The 18,757-nt window shown below is 47.8% G+C and overlaps 2 protein-coding genes and 1 pseudogene across 3 annotated transcripts in view; all 3 read right to left on the bottom strand.

Moving 5' to 3' along the window:
• Positions 1–2,305, bottom strand: part of G6PC (glucose-6-phosphatase, catalytic subunit) — an 8,683-nt gene extending 6,378 nt beyond the window's left edge. Inside the window, exon 1 of one of the 2 annotated variants that reach the window (XM_015570562.1) lies at positions 1,946–2,305. In XM_015570562.1, coding sequence (XP_015426048.1) covers positions 1,946–2,175 — 230 coding nt within the window. In that variant the 5' untranslated portion in view covers positions 2,176–2,305. The remainder of the gene's footprint in view (positions 1–1,945) is intronic. The other variant, XM_015570563.1, reaches the window with a different exon arrangement.
• An 8,453-nt stretch (positions 2,306–10,758) lies between these two features.
• On the bottom strand, positions 10,759–11,217 carry LOC102765345 (annotated as a pseudogene).
• A 4,454-nt stretch (positions 11,218–15,671) lies between these two features.
• LOC102758218 (membrane primary amine oxidase-like) overlaps positions 15,672–18,757 on the bottom strand; it is a 9,993-nt gene continuing 6,907 nt past the window's right edge. The window contains 3 exon segments of the mRNA XM_015570561.1: positions 15,672–16,235; positions 16,454–16,583; positions 17,596–17,881. Coding sequence (XP_015426047.1) covers positions 15,960–16,235; positions 16,454–16,583; positions 17,596–17,881 — 692 coding nt within the window. The 3' untranslated portion in view covers positions 15,672–15,959.

Raw genomic sequence — 18,757 nt, 5'->3', positions numbered from 1 at the left:
GAAACATCGGTGTGAGGGAGAAACATCCACCCGTTGCTTTCCTTGTGCACCCGACTGGGATCCAACCTGTGACCCTTCGGTGCGTGGGATGATGCTTCAGCCAACTGTGCCCCACTGGCCAGGGCCAAGCCACTTCCCTTTTAAAAGGCTTAGATCTTTTATTGTGGAAACAGGTGTCAGAGGGCCGGCTGGAGGCCTCCTTTTCCCTGTGGGGGTGGAATAGTGATTGCTCACCCAAATCAGGGACAACCACTCTCACCTCCATAATTCAGAGAAAATCCATCACTCTTTAATTGAGATCAGATATTTGGAATAACCATTTATGTTTTTACTGCTTAGGGTCATGCTCTTTAATAGGGGATGTTACAGATAACACTTAGATTTTTCAATAGAAATTTCAGAATCCCTTGGGCTTCTGAGCCCAATAATCTTTTTTTTTCTATTCTAAAGGACTTTTACTGTTTGTGGCCAGAGACTATTAGAGCTGAAAGAGACGTAAGAATCGTCTGATAGTAGTCATAGAAAGCTTTAGAGATGGTAAAGGGCTTAGAGCAGTGGTTCTCAACCTGTGGGTCGCGACCCCTTTGGCAGTCAAATGACCCTTTCACAGGGGTCGCCTAAGACCATCCTGCATCTCAGATATTTACATGATGATTCATAACAGAAGCAACATTACAGTTATGAAGTAGCAACGAAAATAATTTTATGGTTGAGTCACAACATGAGGAACTGTATTTAAAGGGCCAGAAGGTTGAGAATCACTGGCTTAGAGGGAAGCTCGTCCAACTCTTCATTTTCTAGATGACAAAAGAGAAGCCAAACCAGTAATATGCTAAAGTCAGCTGGTGCTGGCTAACAATTATAAAATATTCAGGATTTTTGCAAGTCACACCCATCCGTAGCTTGAAAGTGGCTATAATGGGGATATATAAACAGTAGAATTTGGCAAATGTTAAAATCGGGATTCTTCCACCTCCCACCTTTCCCCGAAAGAGTCAGTTAATCAGCATTGGATATTCCATGGTTCTTAAGAGCCTTGCCCCTGAAGCCAGCCTGCCTGAGTGTCAATCCTGCCTCTGACATTTACTACCCATGTTGGTCTAGGCCAGTGGTCCGCAAACTCATTAGTCAACAGAGCCAAACATCAACAGTACAATGATTGAAATTTCTTTTGAGAGCCAAATTTTTAAAACTTAAACTATATAGGTAGGTACATTGTTATTAACTTAATTAGGGTCCTCCTAAGGCTTAGGAAGAGCCACACTGAAGGGGCCAAAGAGCCTCATGTGGCTCGAGAGCCGCAGTTTGCCGAACACTGGTAGGCACCTTCTCTTCATCTGTCACATAGTAACCACCTCCAGAAAAACATTCGACACATGGCCTGGCACATACTAAATGTTTGATAACTGTTAACTATAATTATTATAAGGTCCCAGAGATAACCTAAGTTTACAGATTATAAAACAGAAACTCAGAGAGTTGCTATGACTTGCCCAGGACATGCAGCTGGTAGGTGGCTGAACAAAACCTGGATGAAGCCCGGTTCTCTGGATTCCTCCTCATCGCTCCACGCGACAGGTTTTTAAATTATCTGTATGATTCCTTTTTTCATGCATCATTTTTCTCCTGTCATGCATCTACCTGCATGTTGCCTATTCTGCTGCAAGTAGTAAAACTGTGTTTCTTTGCTTATAGCCTACAATCCAGACTTTTCACTAAGTCCAGCTGGCCTTCCGTCCATAGAAATAGCCTTTCCTGTATCTTCAACTCACTGACAGGGCTTTCTCTGTCTTCTCTCTTTATGTAGCGGATGGAGAGTCAGGAGGGGAGGAACCTGTGGCTTCCTGAATTGCATGGAGAAGGCAACTTCTGATGGACAGACATTTCCAGAGAGAATGCCAGCCTCCTTCCTTGCCGATCTCCTCTCTGCCTGGCTCTTACTCACCACTTAAAGATGAGGTTGAGCCAGTCTCCAATCACAGCTACCCAGAGGAGTTGGATGCCCACAGCTTCTCGAACATGGAACCAGATGGGGAAGAGGACATAGAAGGCATTCCAGAGGTCTGCGATCACAGAGACCAGGATGAACCAATCCTGGGAGTCCTGGTAATTCACCTGGAGGTAGTGTGTGGACTGGATCCCAAAGTCATGAAGGACGTTCATGCCTTCCTCCATGCTCACTCCCTGGCCCCTCAGGAAGCCGTCAGCTGAGCCCTTGCAGACTTGGTGGTGATAACTCTGCTATCAGCCTGCGTCTTGCCCGTTTTATACACCCTGTAACCAGCCTGCAGGTCAACCCAGCCCTGATCTTTGGACTCAAAAAACACTTTTGTCTAAAATCTATTGATCAAAGGTGCATCATCAGTAGGTTGATGCAAACATGTTCAGGGTGATTTACGTAAAATAGAAAACCAGGCACACAAAAACAGCCTGATCGGCCATGTGCTCTGCGGGGCCAATTATTAACTTTGGCATGCTGCTCGACAGTGCCAGGGGCTGCCCTCCTGGCTCTGAAACCCAGCCAGAGACACGGGACAGAGTCTAAATCACTATGGTTCTTGCAAAGATGCCTGATTTCCTGTCTGCAACTGTGCTTATTTGGGAACAAAGAAAAAGTCTTCAAGTCCTAGTGATTCAGGTTTTAAGTTATTAATTTAGAAGGTAGTTCATTTTATTGTACTGGGTACTGTCACCTTGCTGGCCCTTTCTTAACTGCATTAGGGTCTAGGAAATGCCTCTGGTTTGGGAGCTCAAATCCTCTTCCCATGTGGCTCTACAGCTCAGGGCCAGAAAATAATCACCTTTGAATGCCCGATCAATTCATTCATTTAATGTCCTTAAAGTTTGGGCCTTTGGGGTTTTAACACATAAGTGAAAGCAATAAAATGAATGTGTGTTCACACAAAAACAATATGATTCATATATAGTTCTAAATAACACCAACAAATTGGTGACTGGGGACCCTGGAAAGGGCTTCTGTAGCTTGATCTTCCATTTGTACTTGGAGATATTTATGTTCACAAGGAAGTCAATCCATTCTTACTACAGCCATGGATATAGACAAGGAATAAATAAAAGTAACAGATGCCCAGGCGTGAGAGGCAATGCTGCCTTCCTCCCCTGCACAAGCAGAAATCGCCCTGCAGCAGTGCAGAGACCAAAACCTCACCCTAGGTCAGTTCGAACTCTGAAGGAAGCAAGGGCTGAATCAGGCGGTGACCGGAGGCATTTTTCAAGGATAGGAGGTAGTGGGAATAAAACTTTAAAATATTCACTTGAATTTCCCACCAGTAAGTCCATATTCCCTTGTCAGGGGTAGGTTGGGGACAGGGAAAAGGAACTCAGAGCTAATGAGTCTGTAGCAAAGGTGTCTACATACAATTGCTCTGACCAAGAGGTATCCCTACCATGCTGGAAATGATGAAAACATCATCCAGGAAGTATGGTCTGGCATCTTATCCCCACCCTCCATGGGCTCCCACCCACCTCCAGCAGACCCCAGCTGCCCTTGACTACATTGTCTCTGCAGGTCCAAGCAACCCTATCCTACCATGCCTGGTCTGGGGAGATAATGGGGGGCTGTGGGTGGGCTGCAAATGGAGCATGTACTTGGCAGTGTTGTGGGGAAGGGTGTTCTGGAATGTCAGCAATGCTAGGCCGCAGGTAGTGGGCCCCACTGGAAAGCTTCCCTCCACCCAGATAAGCCTTTCTCGAAAGTATTGAGTAACCACTGTTGTGATCCCCGGGGACTGAAGTTTCTATGGTGTGAGGTGAGTTGAGGGCAAATAGGACAGACCGTCTGACAAAATATTCAAAGGCCGCTATCTGGTTCTCCACAGGGCTGCTAGCAGCCGGAATCTCTGAGCCAGGCAGGGTTCTCTCAGCATATGGGGAGGCCAGGGGAGGGCCCTATCTTCTGGAGGAAACTCAGGGAGAATGCTCGTGTTGATAAGGAGGGGGATGGAGCTGATATCTGCTCCCAGGGTAGAGGAGGAGTCCCGCGGGCAGGCCGCCCACCTGGTGGAAGTACCTCTTGGTCAGAGCACTTGTATATCATCATGAGACTCTTTGCTAGTCTATCTTTCTAACTTCCAGCCCCTTCCTGCTGCCTCCAGCAAGTTTTTATCTTGTACAGAAAGAAGTGAGGCCCTAAAGACCCAAGGCTGCCGGGAAGCTGACTGCAGGGAGAAATGGCAGAGTCCTCAAATGCTCAGAGGACTTGTGGGTATTTTGAGGTGAATCATGGGGATGAAGTAGTTGAGTTGTTGGAGGTTTCAATGAGAATTTACTCACTTAAAGAACTCTCTCCAGAGAGGGGATTCTATCCTCTCCTTCTAACTCCTGTCATCTTCCCTTTCAAGAAGTTCTCCAGTTTAATTCAATAAACATTTCCTGAGCAAAGCCCCATGCTTGGCTCTATAAGAAATTGCAAGTGAGCCCTAGCTGGTTTCGCTTAGTGAACAGACCCAGACTGAAGGGTCCCGGGTTCAATTCCTGTCAAGGGCATGTACCTCGGTGGCAGGCTCAATCCCCAGCCATGGTCAGGGTCCTTGTGGGAGGCAACCAATCAGTGTGTCTCTCGCACATTGATGTTTCTCTCTCTCTCTCTCTCTCCCTCTTCCTTCCACTCTCTCTAAAAAAATCAATGGATAAATATCCTCAGGTGAGGATTAACAAAAACAAACAAACAAAAAAGAAATTGCAAATTAAATCTTGGTTGTCCTCTGGGACCTGGACACTCTAGTGGGGCAGGGGAGTTAGATTATTTACACAACTCACTGTGTCAATTGGGGGATCCTTAGGTCGAAACTGAACTCATATGTACAAATATCAGTGAGTTCCCTACGATTTTGTCCTGGGCAGAGAGGACTCGAGACGTATTGACGGCCCCTGGGAAAACGACCAGCCGAGTCTGGGAAGCGACGAGGATGGAAAGTTCTATGGGCCCCCTAAACAGGAGCACTAGTTGGGCACTCCTCGGGCACGTTGTCCACAAACAGAAATCCAGAGGCTTAGGGATCTTGGTTTGGGAAGCACATGGAGGAAGGGTGCCAGAGAGAACAGCCTGGCCTGCTGCTAAGTAAGTGCAGCTGGTTCCCGTGTCCTGGCACCGTCTCCTCCTAGAGCAAGGTTGACTCATTCACTCAGGCCAGTTTATTTGCTAACAGGGAAGCAAAGAGGGGAAGGAGTCATAATTTGCCACACACCTCATCCAAAAATTGCTTTTATTACCAGTAAGACATTCCTACTTTCCCTGAAGTCAAAACCTATTCTGGCGGGGGCGCTGGGTTCCATGGAGCGAGGAGCTGCCTTTTTGCTCAGCTATGATCACTAGAATGGGGCTCGTCTGCACATTGTATCAAGGATACAAAACCCAGCTTCAAGCCAAGGCTTTGTCTGGGCAGTGGGGGAGATTTCCTTGCAGGGTTACAGTCCAAACTCCAAGATGTACGGTTTTTTATTTTATTGATTTCTTTTTTTGTGCTCCTCTCCCCCCACCACGTGGTCAATGGGGAAGCTGTTCAGGGGTAGATAGCAGAAACTGGCTGGATCAACTGCTGTCACCTTTTCAGTGAGTGACCCTGCTCATTTTTTTTTTTATTTTTTTTTACAAAACTACGTCGGGGAAAGCAGGTGAAGGGAGAGGCGGATTAATGATTGTTAGCCTGTGAAAATGGCTGACTTATCTCCAGCCTGGTGAGAAAGTTCAGCTTCAGAACCTTGAACTGTGCACTTATTGACCACGTGGGGGGAGCATGCTGTCTGTCTCAAGACGGGCTGCACATGTTGTCCACAGAAAAACACCAGAGGACATTTGCCTTATTGTAAACAGTTCAGAACTCCCTGCTCACTCCCTGCCTCCTGCCACCCTAGTGTCTGCTTTCTACCAAAGTTAAATGAATCATTGGAACCTTTATGGGAAGCACAGACCGACCATCTTCTTCCTCTCCTCTATCATCTTCAACGCCCCCCCGCCCCACCCCCGAAGAAGCTGTTGTGAAGCCCAGATACAGCCAACCAGTTCCCTCATGACCAGATGGTGACACTGCTCCAACTGGCAATCAACCCTTTGGTGGTGCCAAACCACCCTTGCAGCTGGGAAACCTTCTTGCGCTAAGTTTGATCCTTCCCGCCAGGAGTTAAACTTTGTTGATGATGCACAGACGAGGCAGAGTCAAGGGAGTGAGCCTCTAAAGTGATGGTGGGGACCATCTGGGAAAAGGCCAGTTCCCTCCTTCTTCCTGGTCTGTACCTCAGAGGCAAAGAGGAGGTGTCTGAAGAGAGGTGGGAAGTGTAAGCTAAGAATCTAGCCTTAATCCACTGTGCCTCCCTGCTTCAGCTCACAGATATTTTGAAAGAATTGGGGCCAACTAAAGAAAAAATGGAGGGACTATGTCATCAGTCGCCCAGTCATAGCTCAGCCTGGTTGGGTGTGGAACGAGGTAGGGACTGGGGATGAGTGACGGGGGTGGAAAAGTTGGGTGTGTTTTTCTTTAGAAGACCCTCAAAAACATCCTCAAGCTTTCAGCAGACATCTCTTGAGACTTCTCTCCTACTGCCATCACTAGGACTTCTAAGGTCAAAAGAGAAATAATAAATAGGAAGATAAAGAGTGTGATTGTCTTGCTGGTATGGCTCAGTGGTTAGAGAGTTGGCCAGAGCACCAAAGGGAGGTGGGTAGGATTCCCAGTCAAGAGCACATACCTGGGTTGCAAGTTCAATCTCGTGGGGCCACATGCCACATGGGGGAGCCAACCAATCAATGTGTCTCTCTCACATCCATGTTTCTCTCTCCCTCTCCTCCTTCCACTCTCTCTAAAAATCAATGGGAAAAAATATCCTCCGGTGAGGATTAAAAAAAAGAAAGAAGAGTTGTGTGTTCTTGGCCAAGTCACTAGAGTTCTCTGGATTTTACTTCTGTCAGCTGTAGACTGAGACTTGGTGACTCTCACCCTCCTTTCAGCCTTATCATTTTCTGACTCTGGGGGGCTCCTTGAAAGTAGCTCCAATGAGGCGATACTTGACTTTTAGTGACCTAACAGAAGTAACTGGTTCATTATTGTCAGAAGGAAAGATGTGTTCATATTTTTTTTAAACAATTTAAATATATTTTTATTGATTTCAGAGAGAGAATCACCCCTACTGGGGATCCTTCTGTCAGCTGTAGACTGAGACTTGGTGACTCTCACCCTCCTTTCAGCCTTATCATTTTCTGACTCTGGGGGGCTCCTTGAAAGTAGCTCCAATGAGGCGATACTTGACTTTTAGTGACCTAACAGAAGTAACTGATTCATTATTGCCAGAAGGAAAGATGTGTTCCTATTTTTTTTAAAAAATTTAAAATATATTTTTATTGATTTCAGAGAGGAAGGGAGAGGGAGAGAGAATCACCCCCTACTGGGGATGGAGCCCTCAACTTGGGCATGTGCTCTTGACTGGAATCAAACTCGGGACCCTTCAGTCTGCAGGCCGACGCTCTATCCACTGAGCCAAACTGGCCAGGGCTCATATTTTTTAAATTAAAATATGAGACCTGAGGTGCATCCAGAGTCAGAGAAGCCCCCCTCCCCCCAAGCAATTCTCCATCAGAAGTCAGCTCCCTATGAAGAGCCAGGCATCCAGCTGAGATCCAGTTTGGGGAGGGGTCATCCCTTCCACCTTCTCTCTGCCCCACCTCTGTTTCTCCCCCAGCTCTTCCCTGTAGTCCTTTAATCAACTCTTTCTTTAATAGCTATGGAACTTTCATCCCAACCAAAATGCCCATGTTGTACAGTCAGTTATTGTCCTTCCCTCTTCTGGAGCCCAGTTGGGGGACATAATTAGGAAATCAGTAGTCTTGGACCCTCTTAACCCACAGCTTACCCCTTCTGAGAGTTCCCAAATGAGGTGAGGCCAGAATTGTCACGAAAACAAACAGTGAGGTTTCCCTGCCCCCCTCCCCCACCCTCCCAGGCCATGAGAAGGCCAAGGAACTATTCTGAGCTATGAAAACACAGATGGGCTCTGCTAGGAAGTAAACAGCAGTCTGCCCGCCAACGCTTGTCTCCCTGGATGGAAGTCCTAACAGTGCCTGATCTCCAGCCAGCCAGTAGGAGAGAAAGGGAGAAGGGAAGGATAGAAGGGAAAGTCAGTGTTTGCTTTATTTTTAAAAGATTTTGTTCACTTTAGTAGGTTTGAAGTGGAAGGAGGGCAGCCCAGAATCATGTAATTCCCGGGGATCTCTCCAACCTTGAATTCCAGAGAGTAGGATGCTTGTTGCTCTCTCCAGCCCCGTGCAGTGTCACCCTCCTCTGCTCTCCGGGGAATGGGAAGTCACTGTGACCTTCTCACTGTCAAATCTGCTGCTTGGCCTTTTTTGTTTTTTTCAATCTCCTTTTTTAATGCAATGGTTCCCTTGCTTGAAGAGCTCCATGTACATTCTTGCCCTTCTCCAGTCTATTCACCACACAGAAACCTATCTGCTCATGCCATTCCCTCCTTAAATAAAGACCAATATTTTAAGAAGGCCTTAAGGCTCTGCACACCTCTCAAGTGGTTGGCCTTTTCTCATCCTTCTTTTTTCTTAATCTTTCGGTCACATCTGCAACATTTGGCAGATAACTGCCCTGAAACACTTGCCCTCTCTGTGTTCAATGTTGCTCCAGCAACATCTACTCTCTCTTCTCTTCATCCTCTCATAGTCAGTGTGATGTTAGACTCCACTTGAACACCACCTGGACGTCCATGCATTCCCCAAATCTGCAAGTTTCTTCTAGACCGGCTCTTGTTCCATACTTCTGTTTTGTAAACATCTCCTCCTCCTCTGATGAGCCTGGCAACCCTCATCAGGTTCTGACTCTTGTTTGATTTTCTACTCTTACTGCCCCTCGTCAATCCCTCTGTCTTGACCTGCTAGTCCTTTCATTACCTAATGATCTCTTACTCCCCTTCTTACTGCCAAACCCTAGCCATCCTACAGACCACTGGCAAAGGAGCCTCTTACAATACAGGTGTGTGTTTTTTGTTTTTTTTCATTTACTTAACACCTGAAGAATATCCAGTGGACACTGCCTACAGAGTGAAGTTCAAACTCAAACTTATCCACAATCAAACCCCAGGTTATGGTTCCAGCCTTAAGGCTTGCAACTCCTCTTCCTGGACCCCCTATTCCATATATACTAATGGGATTGGATTCCCCAAACACATTTTGGTTTGCCTAACTTTGCTCTTTCTCCCACCTGGAATATCATTTTCCTCATCTCCACACGTCCAGATTCTAAACAAACTTCAAGGCCAAGGTAATAAAGCCTTTCCAACCCACTGGCTTAACTGTTGTCAGCTATAAAGGACCACTCTGTCCTGAACTCCCCTAGCATTTAATCATTCTTATTTTAGGGCACTAAGCATGTTCAAACCTTGCATTGCAGTTGTTTTGCATATGACTTAACCCTTTTTCAGTTATCCTGAGCCCTGAGAGCCAAGAAGTTACCCCTTCCAGCTTTCAGACCTGAGCTCTGCTCGCGTATCTGGTGCCAGCGTGATAGATTGTTTAGACTGCTGTGAGGGCTCCTTCCATTGCTGATATGCACCTCTTTGCACTGTTTCTTTGCCTCTCTTCCCAACAAGGAGAGAATTTATATCTCCATCCTTTGAATCTGGGGGCCAATGGGACATTAGTAGATGTGATACCAACAGAGGCTTGAAAAGCATTCACTCACTAGCGCCTGTCCCCTTTGGGCTACCACTGGAGTCCAGGACCACAAAGAGAAGTCCAGGCTGATCTCCTGGACGCACGTTGCTGTAACACGTAGCCTGTCTGATAGCCAGCCCCAGCTGCCAGACGTGTGAGTGAGTCCATCATAGACCATCCAGCCCTAGTCTCTCTGCCAGATATCTGCAGTCTAGAGAGTGATTCCAGGTGACTCCAGCAGAAGAACTGCCCAACTGAGCCCCAGCTCAGAGAGCTGACCTACAGAATAATGAGCAAATAAAATGGTTTGATGTTTTAAGCCACTGTTTTTCAAGGGGGCTTGTTATGCAGTAACTGAAACACCCAGGAGATGCTGTTAATAAAATATTAAATAATAGCTAGCATTCATTGAGCACTTACTATACTCCAAGAACTAGACTTGGAAAATTACACAGATTGATCCCCATCAGAATCCTGATATAGATTTTATACCGCCCCCATTTTACAGGTGATGAAAGTGAGGCCCAGAGAAGTTAACGAAGTTGCCCAAGGTCACATTGTCAGGTTCAAACCTCAGAATCTGGCTCCAGAAATCATTATACCACGTTGCAGAATGAGGAAAACATACATGCCAAATTCTATAGCGCTTTGGGGTCTAACGCCCGCCTATGCTTCTAACCCTCCCACACTGCGTCCTCTTGAGTCTGTCCCAGGCCCTGGGCCCCGACTGCCTGTTTCAGGGAAAGCCAAGCGGAGGGAACTGATTTACAGACCTGCCGTCTGTCTGTCCCAAGTTCTCCTTCCTACAACCTTTGCTGGGTTCCAGCGGTGCAGGTTTCGTGTGGAGAGGAATTGCTTGGGCTCAGCATGTCAGTGTTGACCCTTGGCCCCATGTCCTGGCTTAACCTGTGCAGCCAGGGTGATTTTTCACTCAGGATCTTTGGACTTTCTTCGACCTTTTTTTTTTAAGCATAAACACATTTATTTACTAACCGAAGGGTCAATCCTAATTAAACCAACACTCAGGAATAGTTGCATATAAAATGAGTGTGATACAGAGAACTGAACACAGTAACGGGGGAGGGGGAGAGGCATGCTTGAATGGAGCTGGTTTATCCTCATGGCTAATTCCTGTCCGGAAGGATGATGGAAATTTTACTCCGCTTTTTCACAGGTCCAAGTACAGCTGACATTGTTCACGACACATTCCACCACTAACTTCCGCTTTCCAATCTTCTGGTTCTGGCGCTTTCCTTCCCGTCCCATTCCTGATGTTGGACCAATGCACTGTTTACAAAGTTGCAGGTGGCCTGAGTTATTGTGCCATCGGCTGTAATTTCTTCAAACTTGTCTCTCAGGTTGCATGAGCACTGTGTCACCTTCAACGTGCTCTCAGTTTTTACCATGAGGTTTTGGCCATCAGAGGTGATGACGCAGTCTGGTTTGGCCATGGCGCCCATTCCCACGCCCAGTTCCTTCATGTACGCGGTGAAGCCTTTGTTCTCCACGAAGAGCCATCTGCCTACCAGCTGCTGAATGGAGATCATGGTGGGCACGGGAGGCCTGTGGGCCACATGATGGGGAGGTGGAGGCAGTGAACTTGAGTTTGGTGTGTGAACCTCCACTGTAGACTTTTGTTTAAAGGACTAAGGGAGGCCGAAACCGGTTTGGCTCAGTGGATGGAGCGTTGGCCTGCGGACTGAAAGGTCCCAGGTTCGATTCCGGTCGAGGGCATGTGCCTGGGTTGCGGGCACATCCCCAGTGGGAGATGTGCAGGAGGCGGCTGATCGATGTGTCTCTCTCATCGATGTTTCTAACTCTCTATCTCTCTCCCTTCCTCTCTGTGAAAAATCAATAAAATATATTAAAAAAAAATAAAGGACTAAGGGAGTGCTTGCTTTGGCAGCACATATACTGAAGTACTAAGGGAGCAGGGAGAACAGAGCAATGAGCAGAGAAAGGTGGGGGTGGGTGACCTTTGAGTTGGGTTTTAGAGGATGAATAAGGCATCACCAAAGGAAGAGGGAGGAAGGGGAAAGAGGAAGGAACTGGAGGAAATAAGGAAGGAGGCGGATGGGCAGAGGCATGCGTGAATGGGGACAGCCTGTTTGCGGACAGGCACAGGGTCATGACAGTCTGGATTGCAGGGCATCAAGATGGCAGGATGTGCAAACCCAGGGTGAACAACCTAATGTGCCCCAGAGAGTGGGGAGCTCGGAAAATTTACAATTCCAGTTGGCCAAGGAGAAACTATAGGAGGAGGGGGAGGGGAACGAAGGTGGGAATTTGCTTATAATGAGTCTGCTCTGGAAGTTAGATGTGAAGTCCATGGAGAGGTTGGTGTGGGTTGTATCAGGAGAGTCTGGCTGTCTCTAGGATACCGCACGATGGTTTCTTGGTGCATTAAGCACAGTCCAAGGGAGGGGCCTAAATCAGAAACCAGATTCATCAAGCTCCCCGGGGGAGAGTGTCTTTCAGGGAAGATCTAAATTTTCCAAAGTAATAATAAAGGCTAATCCTCATTTTATAGTAATTGTCAAGCAAAACCAATTATTATCAGAATACCCCTAGTTCATTTACACAAGAGATATAACTGGTTTGCCCGTTTCTTCCCATGACCTAGGTGCAGTGGGTAGCTGACCGGTTGAGCTGTGAATCAGAATCAGCAGTTGGTCACGAGATAGGTTTGATAGGCCCAGTGCCTCCATCTGCATGGCTAGTGTCCTCCGGGGCTGGTCTGTACTGGCCTTGGGCCAGGTCTTCTGACACGGTCAGATTGGCACTGCCAGGGCAGGCTCTGTAACACTCCTTTTCTGTGCCTTCTGACAGACACGTTCTTTACGTGTCTTACACTCTCTGGTCAGGCTCCCCTGGCCAGTTTGGAACTAAACTGCTGTCCCAGGCTTTTCTCAACCTTAGCTAGATGTTAGAATCACACGGGGAAAATTTATGCTGCTTACTGCATACATGTATGCTCTGCCTCACCCCCAGAGATTGATTTTATTGGCCTGCGGTGCAACCTGGGCATGTGGAGTTTTACAAGCTCCCCCGTGATTTCAGGTACAGTCCAGGTTAAGAGCTTTTGCTTTAAGGCAGTGGTGCATACTTTTGCTCTGGGCCACTGAGTGTTGATTTTGCTCATAGAAGGTCACTTACCACGGACCAGGTGCCAAGTGCTTCTCAAGCATTACGTTGTTAATTCTTTAACCAGGCCTGCTAGTCAGTGAAGAAGAGCAGTAGTACAGGGGAAGGCAGTCGGGTATAATTCCACAAAGACCTGGGATCAATCCCAGCCCCACCATGTACCAGCCAGGTGACTTGGGGCAAGTTACCCAATTCCTGTGAATCTCAGTTTCCTCATCCGTGAAATGGGAAAAATAGTATCTGATTCTCAAGGTTGTGGTGAGGAATAAATGAGGCAACAGATGAAAACCAGCCAGTCCAGCAGAGTCTCGGCCGTACTGTCTCCCTTTCAATGGGAGAGACTGAGACATCGCGTTCCTTGGGGGTCCTCAAGAAAAGGGGAGCCCCCCTCATATTCTGGTCCACAGACATAGGTCAAGGAGATGAGAGAAGGTGTCTGAGACCCAGGCCCCGCTGAGAATGCTATGATCAATTCCCCTTCGCAGGATCCAGATGGGGTGAGGAGGAATGCTACAGAAGATGCAGACACCCACCTGAGCCTGAGTGGAGAAAACATCAACCATCAGCCACAGGCCAAGTGTTGGAGTGGGGACATGAGGCCAGCACCACTAAGAGGCCAAGACAAGGAGCACACACTGATACCGTGTGCGTATGTGTGTACGTGTTCGAGGGCCCTTCAGTGGGATCGTAGGTCTAAGGGTTCCTGAAGGGCCTGCATTCCCAGGTTCTCTCTCACTTGCCAGGTTTCTCCTAGAGCTTTGCTGTTCGGACCCTTTGGATTTCTCTGGGCTGCATTCCTTAAGGTCTGATGGCTTCTTTCTTGTGGTTGAAAGGATATGTTCCCAGTAGAGCCCTCCAATAGGGTTCTCTGTGCATACACTCCCTTGGGGTGGCTCAGGCTGTGCCCTCTGGCCCCCTGGGGAGCCCCATGGCACACTCCTGGGTCAGCAGGTGAGCCACAGCAGCAGAGTCCCCCACACAGCCCAGGGGTCCCCACTCCCCATTCCTGCACCTGGAGAAACAGGTGGAACAGCCAAGAGAAGCATCACTGGCTGCGCCACAGCGTTTGTTTTGGGGCAAGATGAAAGCATTTGCACCCATCATGGTCCCCATTTCTGTAAATAAGAAAACACAAGAAAGTCAAAACGATATTTATTTGGGCTGAGAAATAAAGAGAAACTAAATCACTGATCTGAAAAGCAAAATGGAAAGAACCAACAATAGCAAACGAGCTCTGCCTTAACCCTTTCCCAGCTGAGCTCTGGTCCCCATATCGTGCTATTATTCTTGAATCAAGAATGTAGCTTCCACAGTGGTTAGTCTTTGTACGAAGGTCCCTTTGCCAGAACTCAGTTCCTTTCCAACTCACTTTTTTTTTTTGAGGATTAACAAAAAGAAAAAGAAAGCAAGCTGTCCATATACCAATGTCTCTCACAAGAAGACAACCAGGGATTGTCTTTCTCTCCCACAAGACAGCCCCCTGCTGTCCTAGGCTTCCCCAGCCCAGGGACAGAGGGGGACACCGGAATTGAGGGATGGGGGAGAATTGCAGGACCTGAAGCAGCAAGGAGATCCCCCCAGGACCTTAGAGGGAAGGCCGGGGAGTAGAAGCTGAAGTAGCAAGAGGAAGAGGAGGGAGAAAGAGCAGAGAAGGAATGTGCTAGGATGACAGGGAATGAAACAGAGAAGCACCTTCCCAACAGCTGGGACAAGGGCCAGGAAGGGTCCCTACCCCGGAGGTCTCTAGAGGCCTCACCTTCATATTCAAGACCCGGGCAGAGGAGGAGCTGAGCAGGCCCAACAAAGCATGCGAAGGTACTTAATGCCATTGGCCTGTATATTTACTAGTAAAGATGGTCTGATGGTAAATCTTATGTCGTTATGTTTTACCACAATAAAAAAGAGAAAAAGAGAGAGAGGGAAAAAAAGGTACAATCACTTTGGAAAGCAGTCTGGCAGCCTCCTCAAAAGGTTAAACATATGACCCAGCAATTCCACTCCCAGCTTTGTACCAGGAGAAGCGAAAACATATGCCCACATGAAAACTTGTACACAAATGTTCACAGCAGCATTATCCATAATAACCAAAACATGGGAACAATCCACATGTCCTTGAACTGATGAATGAACAAACAGAAATGCGGTAACATTCATACAATGGAATACAATTCGGCCCTCAAGGAATGAAGTCTTGTTTCATGCTACAAAGTGGATGTGCCTCAAAAACATTCTGCTGAAAGAAGCCAATCGCAGAAGACCACATGTTGTATAGAGCTGTTTACATGTAATGGCCAGAATATAGGCAAGTCTGTAGTGACAGAAAGCTTGGTGGTTGCCTAGAGCTGGGAAGGGTTGAAGGGAAATAGGAAGTGACTGCTAACAGCTATGGGGTTTCTTTCTGCGGTGATGAAAATGTACTGGAATTAGTAGTGATCATTGCACAACTTTATGAATATACTAAAACCCACTAAATTAGACACATTAAAAGGATAAATCTTATGGTATGTGAATGATATCTAATTGTAAAAAAAAATAAAAATAAAAAACTGTTAGAAACAAAAAGTCTCCTGGGAAAAAGCTAGGCCATCACCCCAGCTCCAGCTGGCCATTCCTCTCCTCTCTGGGACAGAAACCAGCAGGTCTGGGGTCAACAAAGTTGAGTCCCTGCTGTGTCAGGCATCACAGGCTCAGGATGCTTCCAATAGGAGGGCGATGCAAAGAAGGGTGATGGAAGAGAGGGTCTTGGGGAGGAGAGGATCTTGGGAGATCAGGCTTCCTGGTGGTATGTGAATGATATCTAATTGTAAAAAAAAAATAAAAATAAAAAAACTGTTAGAAACAAACAAAAGTCTCCTGGGAAAAAGCTAGGCCATCACCCCAGCTCCAGCTGGCCATTCCTCTCCTCTCTGGGACAGAAACCAGCAGGTCTGGGGTCAACAAAGTTGAGTCCCTGCTGTGTCAGGCATCACAGGCTCAGGATGCTTCCAATAGGAGGGTGATGCAAAGAAGGGTGATGGGAGAGAGGATTTTGGGGAGGAGAGGATCTTAGTGGGAGATCAGGCTTCCTGGCCTAGTGCCCACTGCTCCCCCTCTCCACACACCCTGGCCCTCCTGCCCTGGACACATTCCCCATCCCAGGGACCACCTAGTTGTGAGAGAAGCCCCCATGAGAGAAGGCAGGGAGGTCGGGGGCACAGTCAGCAGCCTTGGGGAGGCAAGCCAGGAGGTTGACCTCACAGGCCCCAGCATCCTGGTCCCCCCGGAAATAGATGGAGTCCGCAGAATCGGAGGAGGGGTCCTGGTCAAAGAAGTTGTAGGGTCGGAGGAAGAAGCCCACACCATTCCCCACAGTCACCGTGTTGGGAACGTCCTCTGCATGTGGGATGTGCAGGAAACCAGCTGTCACCCAGGCCACCAAGTCCTAGCAGGGGAGAAGGAAGAGGATCATGAGGCCTGGCTTTGCTAAAGACACACCTGCCTCCCACAGTAGCCTGGTATGGAAGGATTCAGTTCGCCAGCCCAGGATCACTGTGAGAACGTGAAGCTTCGTTTCTTAGTGGGTTTTAAAGTCCCCGGAGGGCCCTGGCGTGGGAGAGTGAAGTGGCTCATCCTTGCTTCCGCTGCCTCCCCCAGACTCACCTGCCCTGCAACAGTTTCATTGTTGATGAAGTCAGTGAAGTCCACGGTGGGTGTCCAAGGGTCGTTCAAATTGTAGATGCTGGTGCTGCTGGGCTCCTCCTCCTTTCGCTGGGTCACGGCCAGCTGGTACCTACAGGAGGTTTGGATTAGACCCACAAGGCCATCAAACTGTCCTACTGTGTGAAGCTGCACTGAAGAGGGAACGGAAAGGAAAAATAAGCCACAAAGGTCTCTGTTCTCTTCCCATCCTCTCTCTCTGCCTGTCCCTCATAGAGTTCCCATGTCCGTTCAGTAACGTGTATCTCAAACATCAACTGGCCATTGTTCAGGCTTCGGGTCCTACTGTCGTTCATGCATCCACCTAGATTCTAGATCAGAGCCTGGGCCCTGGATGCATGGACATGGCCTGGTTCCCATTGTAGGTCAATTTCTATATTTCAAATGCCTGGGTTTTAGGGAATACCCCCTGCGATCTGTGTTCCTCTTACTCTGGCCTTTCCTCCAACACTTATTGCTAACATTTAAAGTTAAAGAACAGTGTCGTGAACACACATAGACCCACAGCCCAGATTCTACCTATAACATTTTATTGTGTTTGAGTCCATATGTGTTGCTCCATTCTCTCATCCAGTCAGTAGGCCTCATTTTATTTATTTTCACTATCACTTTTTTTGGTTAATCCTCACCCGAGGATATTTTTTCCATTATTTTTTAAAATTATTTATTTATTTATTTATTTTAGAGAGAGAGTGGAAAGGAGGAAGGAAAGGAGAGAGAAACATCCATGTGAGAGAGACATACGGATTGTTTGCCTCCCACATGTGTCCCTACCAGGGTTGGGGATCAAACCTGCAACCCAGGTACACACCCTTGATCTGGAATCAAACCCGAGACCCTTTAGTGTATGGGGCCTACGCTCTAACCACTGAGCTATCGCCAGGGCACTAGGCCTCATTTTACATGGATCAAGATTGTGGCCACAGGCTTGTGTGTGTGTGCGTGCGTGTGTGTGTGTGTGTGTGTGTGTGTGTATGAGTGTGCATGTACACCCACAGGAGGTGGGAGAACCTGGGTTCCCAGCAACATGGGGCCCTTCTTACAGTCCATCTCCCCCAGCTTCCCTCTGACACCCGGCCACTCACCTCCCCCAGCTGATGGCCCTCTCCATGGAGCTGTTCTGGGGCAGAGGCTCTCCAGCAAAACTGAGCACCTGGATGCGGTAGCCCCGAGGGTGACCCCACTTGTTGCTGTGGTTGCTGGCCAGGTACAGGTAGCGGGGGGTGGCACTTCCCAGGGGGAAGGTGGCCTGCTCCTCTGTCTCTAGCAGCTTCCGGGTCACCTGCAGCCTCTGCATCTGGTGCTCAGGGCTCCAGGGGACAGCCATGGGGACGAAGACCATGTCCTCAGCCCAGACCCAGTTCTCCAGTCCTGCCGGGGTGAGGGAAGGAGGAGAAAAGATGGGAGAAAGGAATGATCACCCACCTGGCTTCAGACTGGGGGCCAAAGAGAAGCCCAGAGCTGAATGTGTCCTCTACTTCTCTTCCTTTTCTCCCCAAGATATTCCTGATTCAGAGATTTCGAGAAGATCTCTCTCCCCGATGTCACCTCTGGTAACAATCCCAGATGCCTTGTGACTGGACCTCTCCTGACCTTCCTCTGAGAAGGAATGGTGGTTTACCTGAAGTTGAAACAGCCTAGCAGGCAATGTGCAGAGTCAGATCTTTCTGACTTGAGGAAGGTATTGTGTCTCATATCTAAAGCCCCCTGGCATCACCAGAACTACCGTACCATGTAAATATTAACAGTTATAGCTCACATTTACTGAACCTGAAGGTGCTATGCACAGGCTCATGCTGAGTGCTTTACATGTACTGGTGATTTATCTATATAACAGCCTTCTGAAGGAGGAACTACAATTGTCCCCATTTTACAGCTGGGACAACTGAGGCTTAGAGAACTTAAATAACGTGTCCTGGCTTTTCACCAAGGGGACACTGTTAGTATTGTGGCAATGCTTGAGACCCAAGTCTTCATTTGACTCTAGTGCCTACACATCAGCACATGAAGGAAACCAACAACGCCTCACCACACGACAGCAGACATGTGGGCCCAAAGTTGCTGGAGCTTGGAGGTGTTTCCCATAGTTTGAGGTTTGGCAAGGAATTAAGAGTAGGGCCAAAGGCAGTCAGTTCCCTGAATTTTGGAGAGTTTTGAATGATCTGTTAGAATGTAACTAAGTTCAATAATTGGAATCAGCTTAAATAATCTGAGACAGATCTTCTAAGGTTGGAAATTAGGAATCTG

The sequence above is a fragment of the Myotis davidii genome, unplaced genomic scaffold (assembly GCF_000327345.1).
Source record: "Myotis davidii unplaced genomic scaffold, ASM32734v1 scaffold1527, whole genome shotgun sequence".
NCBI classification, from domain to species: Eukaryota; Metazoa; Chordata; class Mammalia; order Chiroptera; family Vespertilionidae; genus Myotis; species Myotis davidii.
Note: the sequence above shows the minus strand (reverse complement) of the source record. Positions and strands in the feature narration are given on the sequence as shown.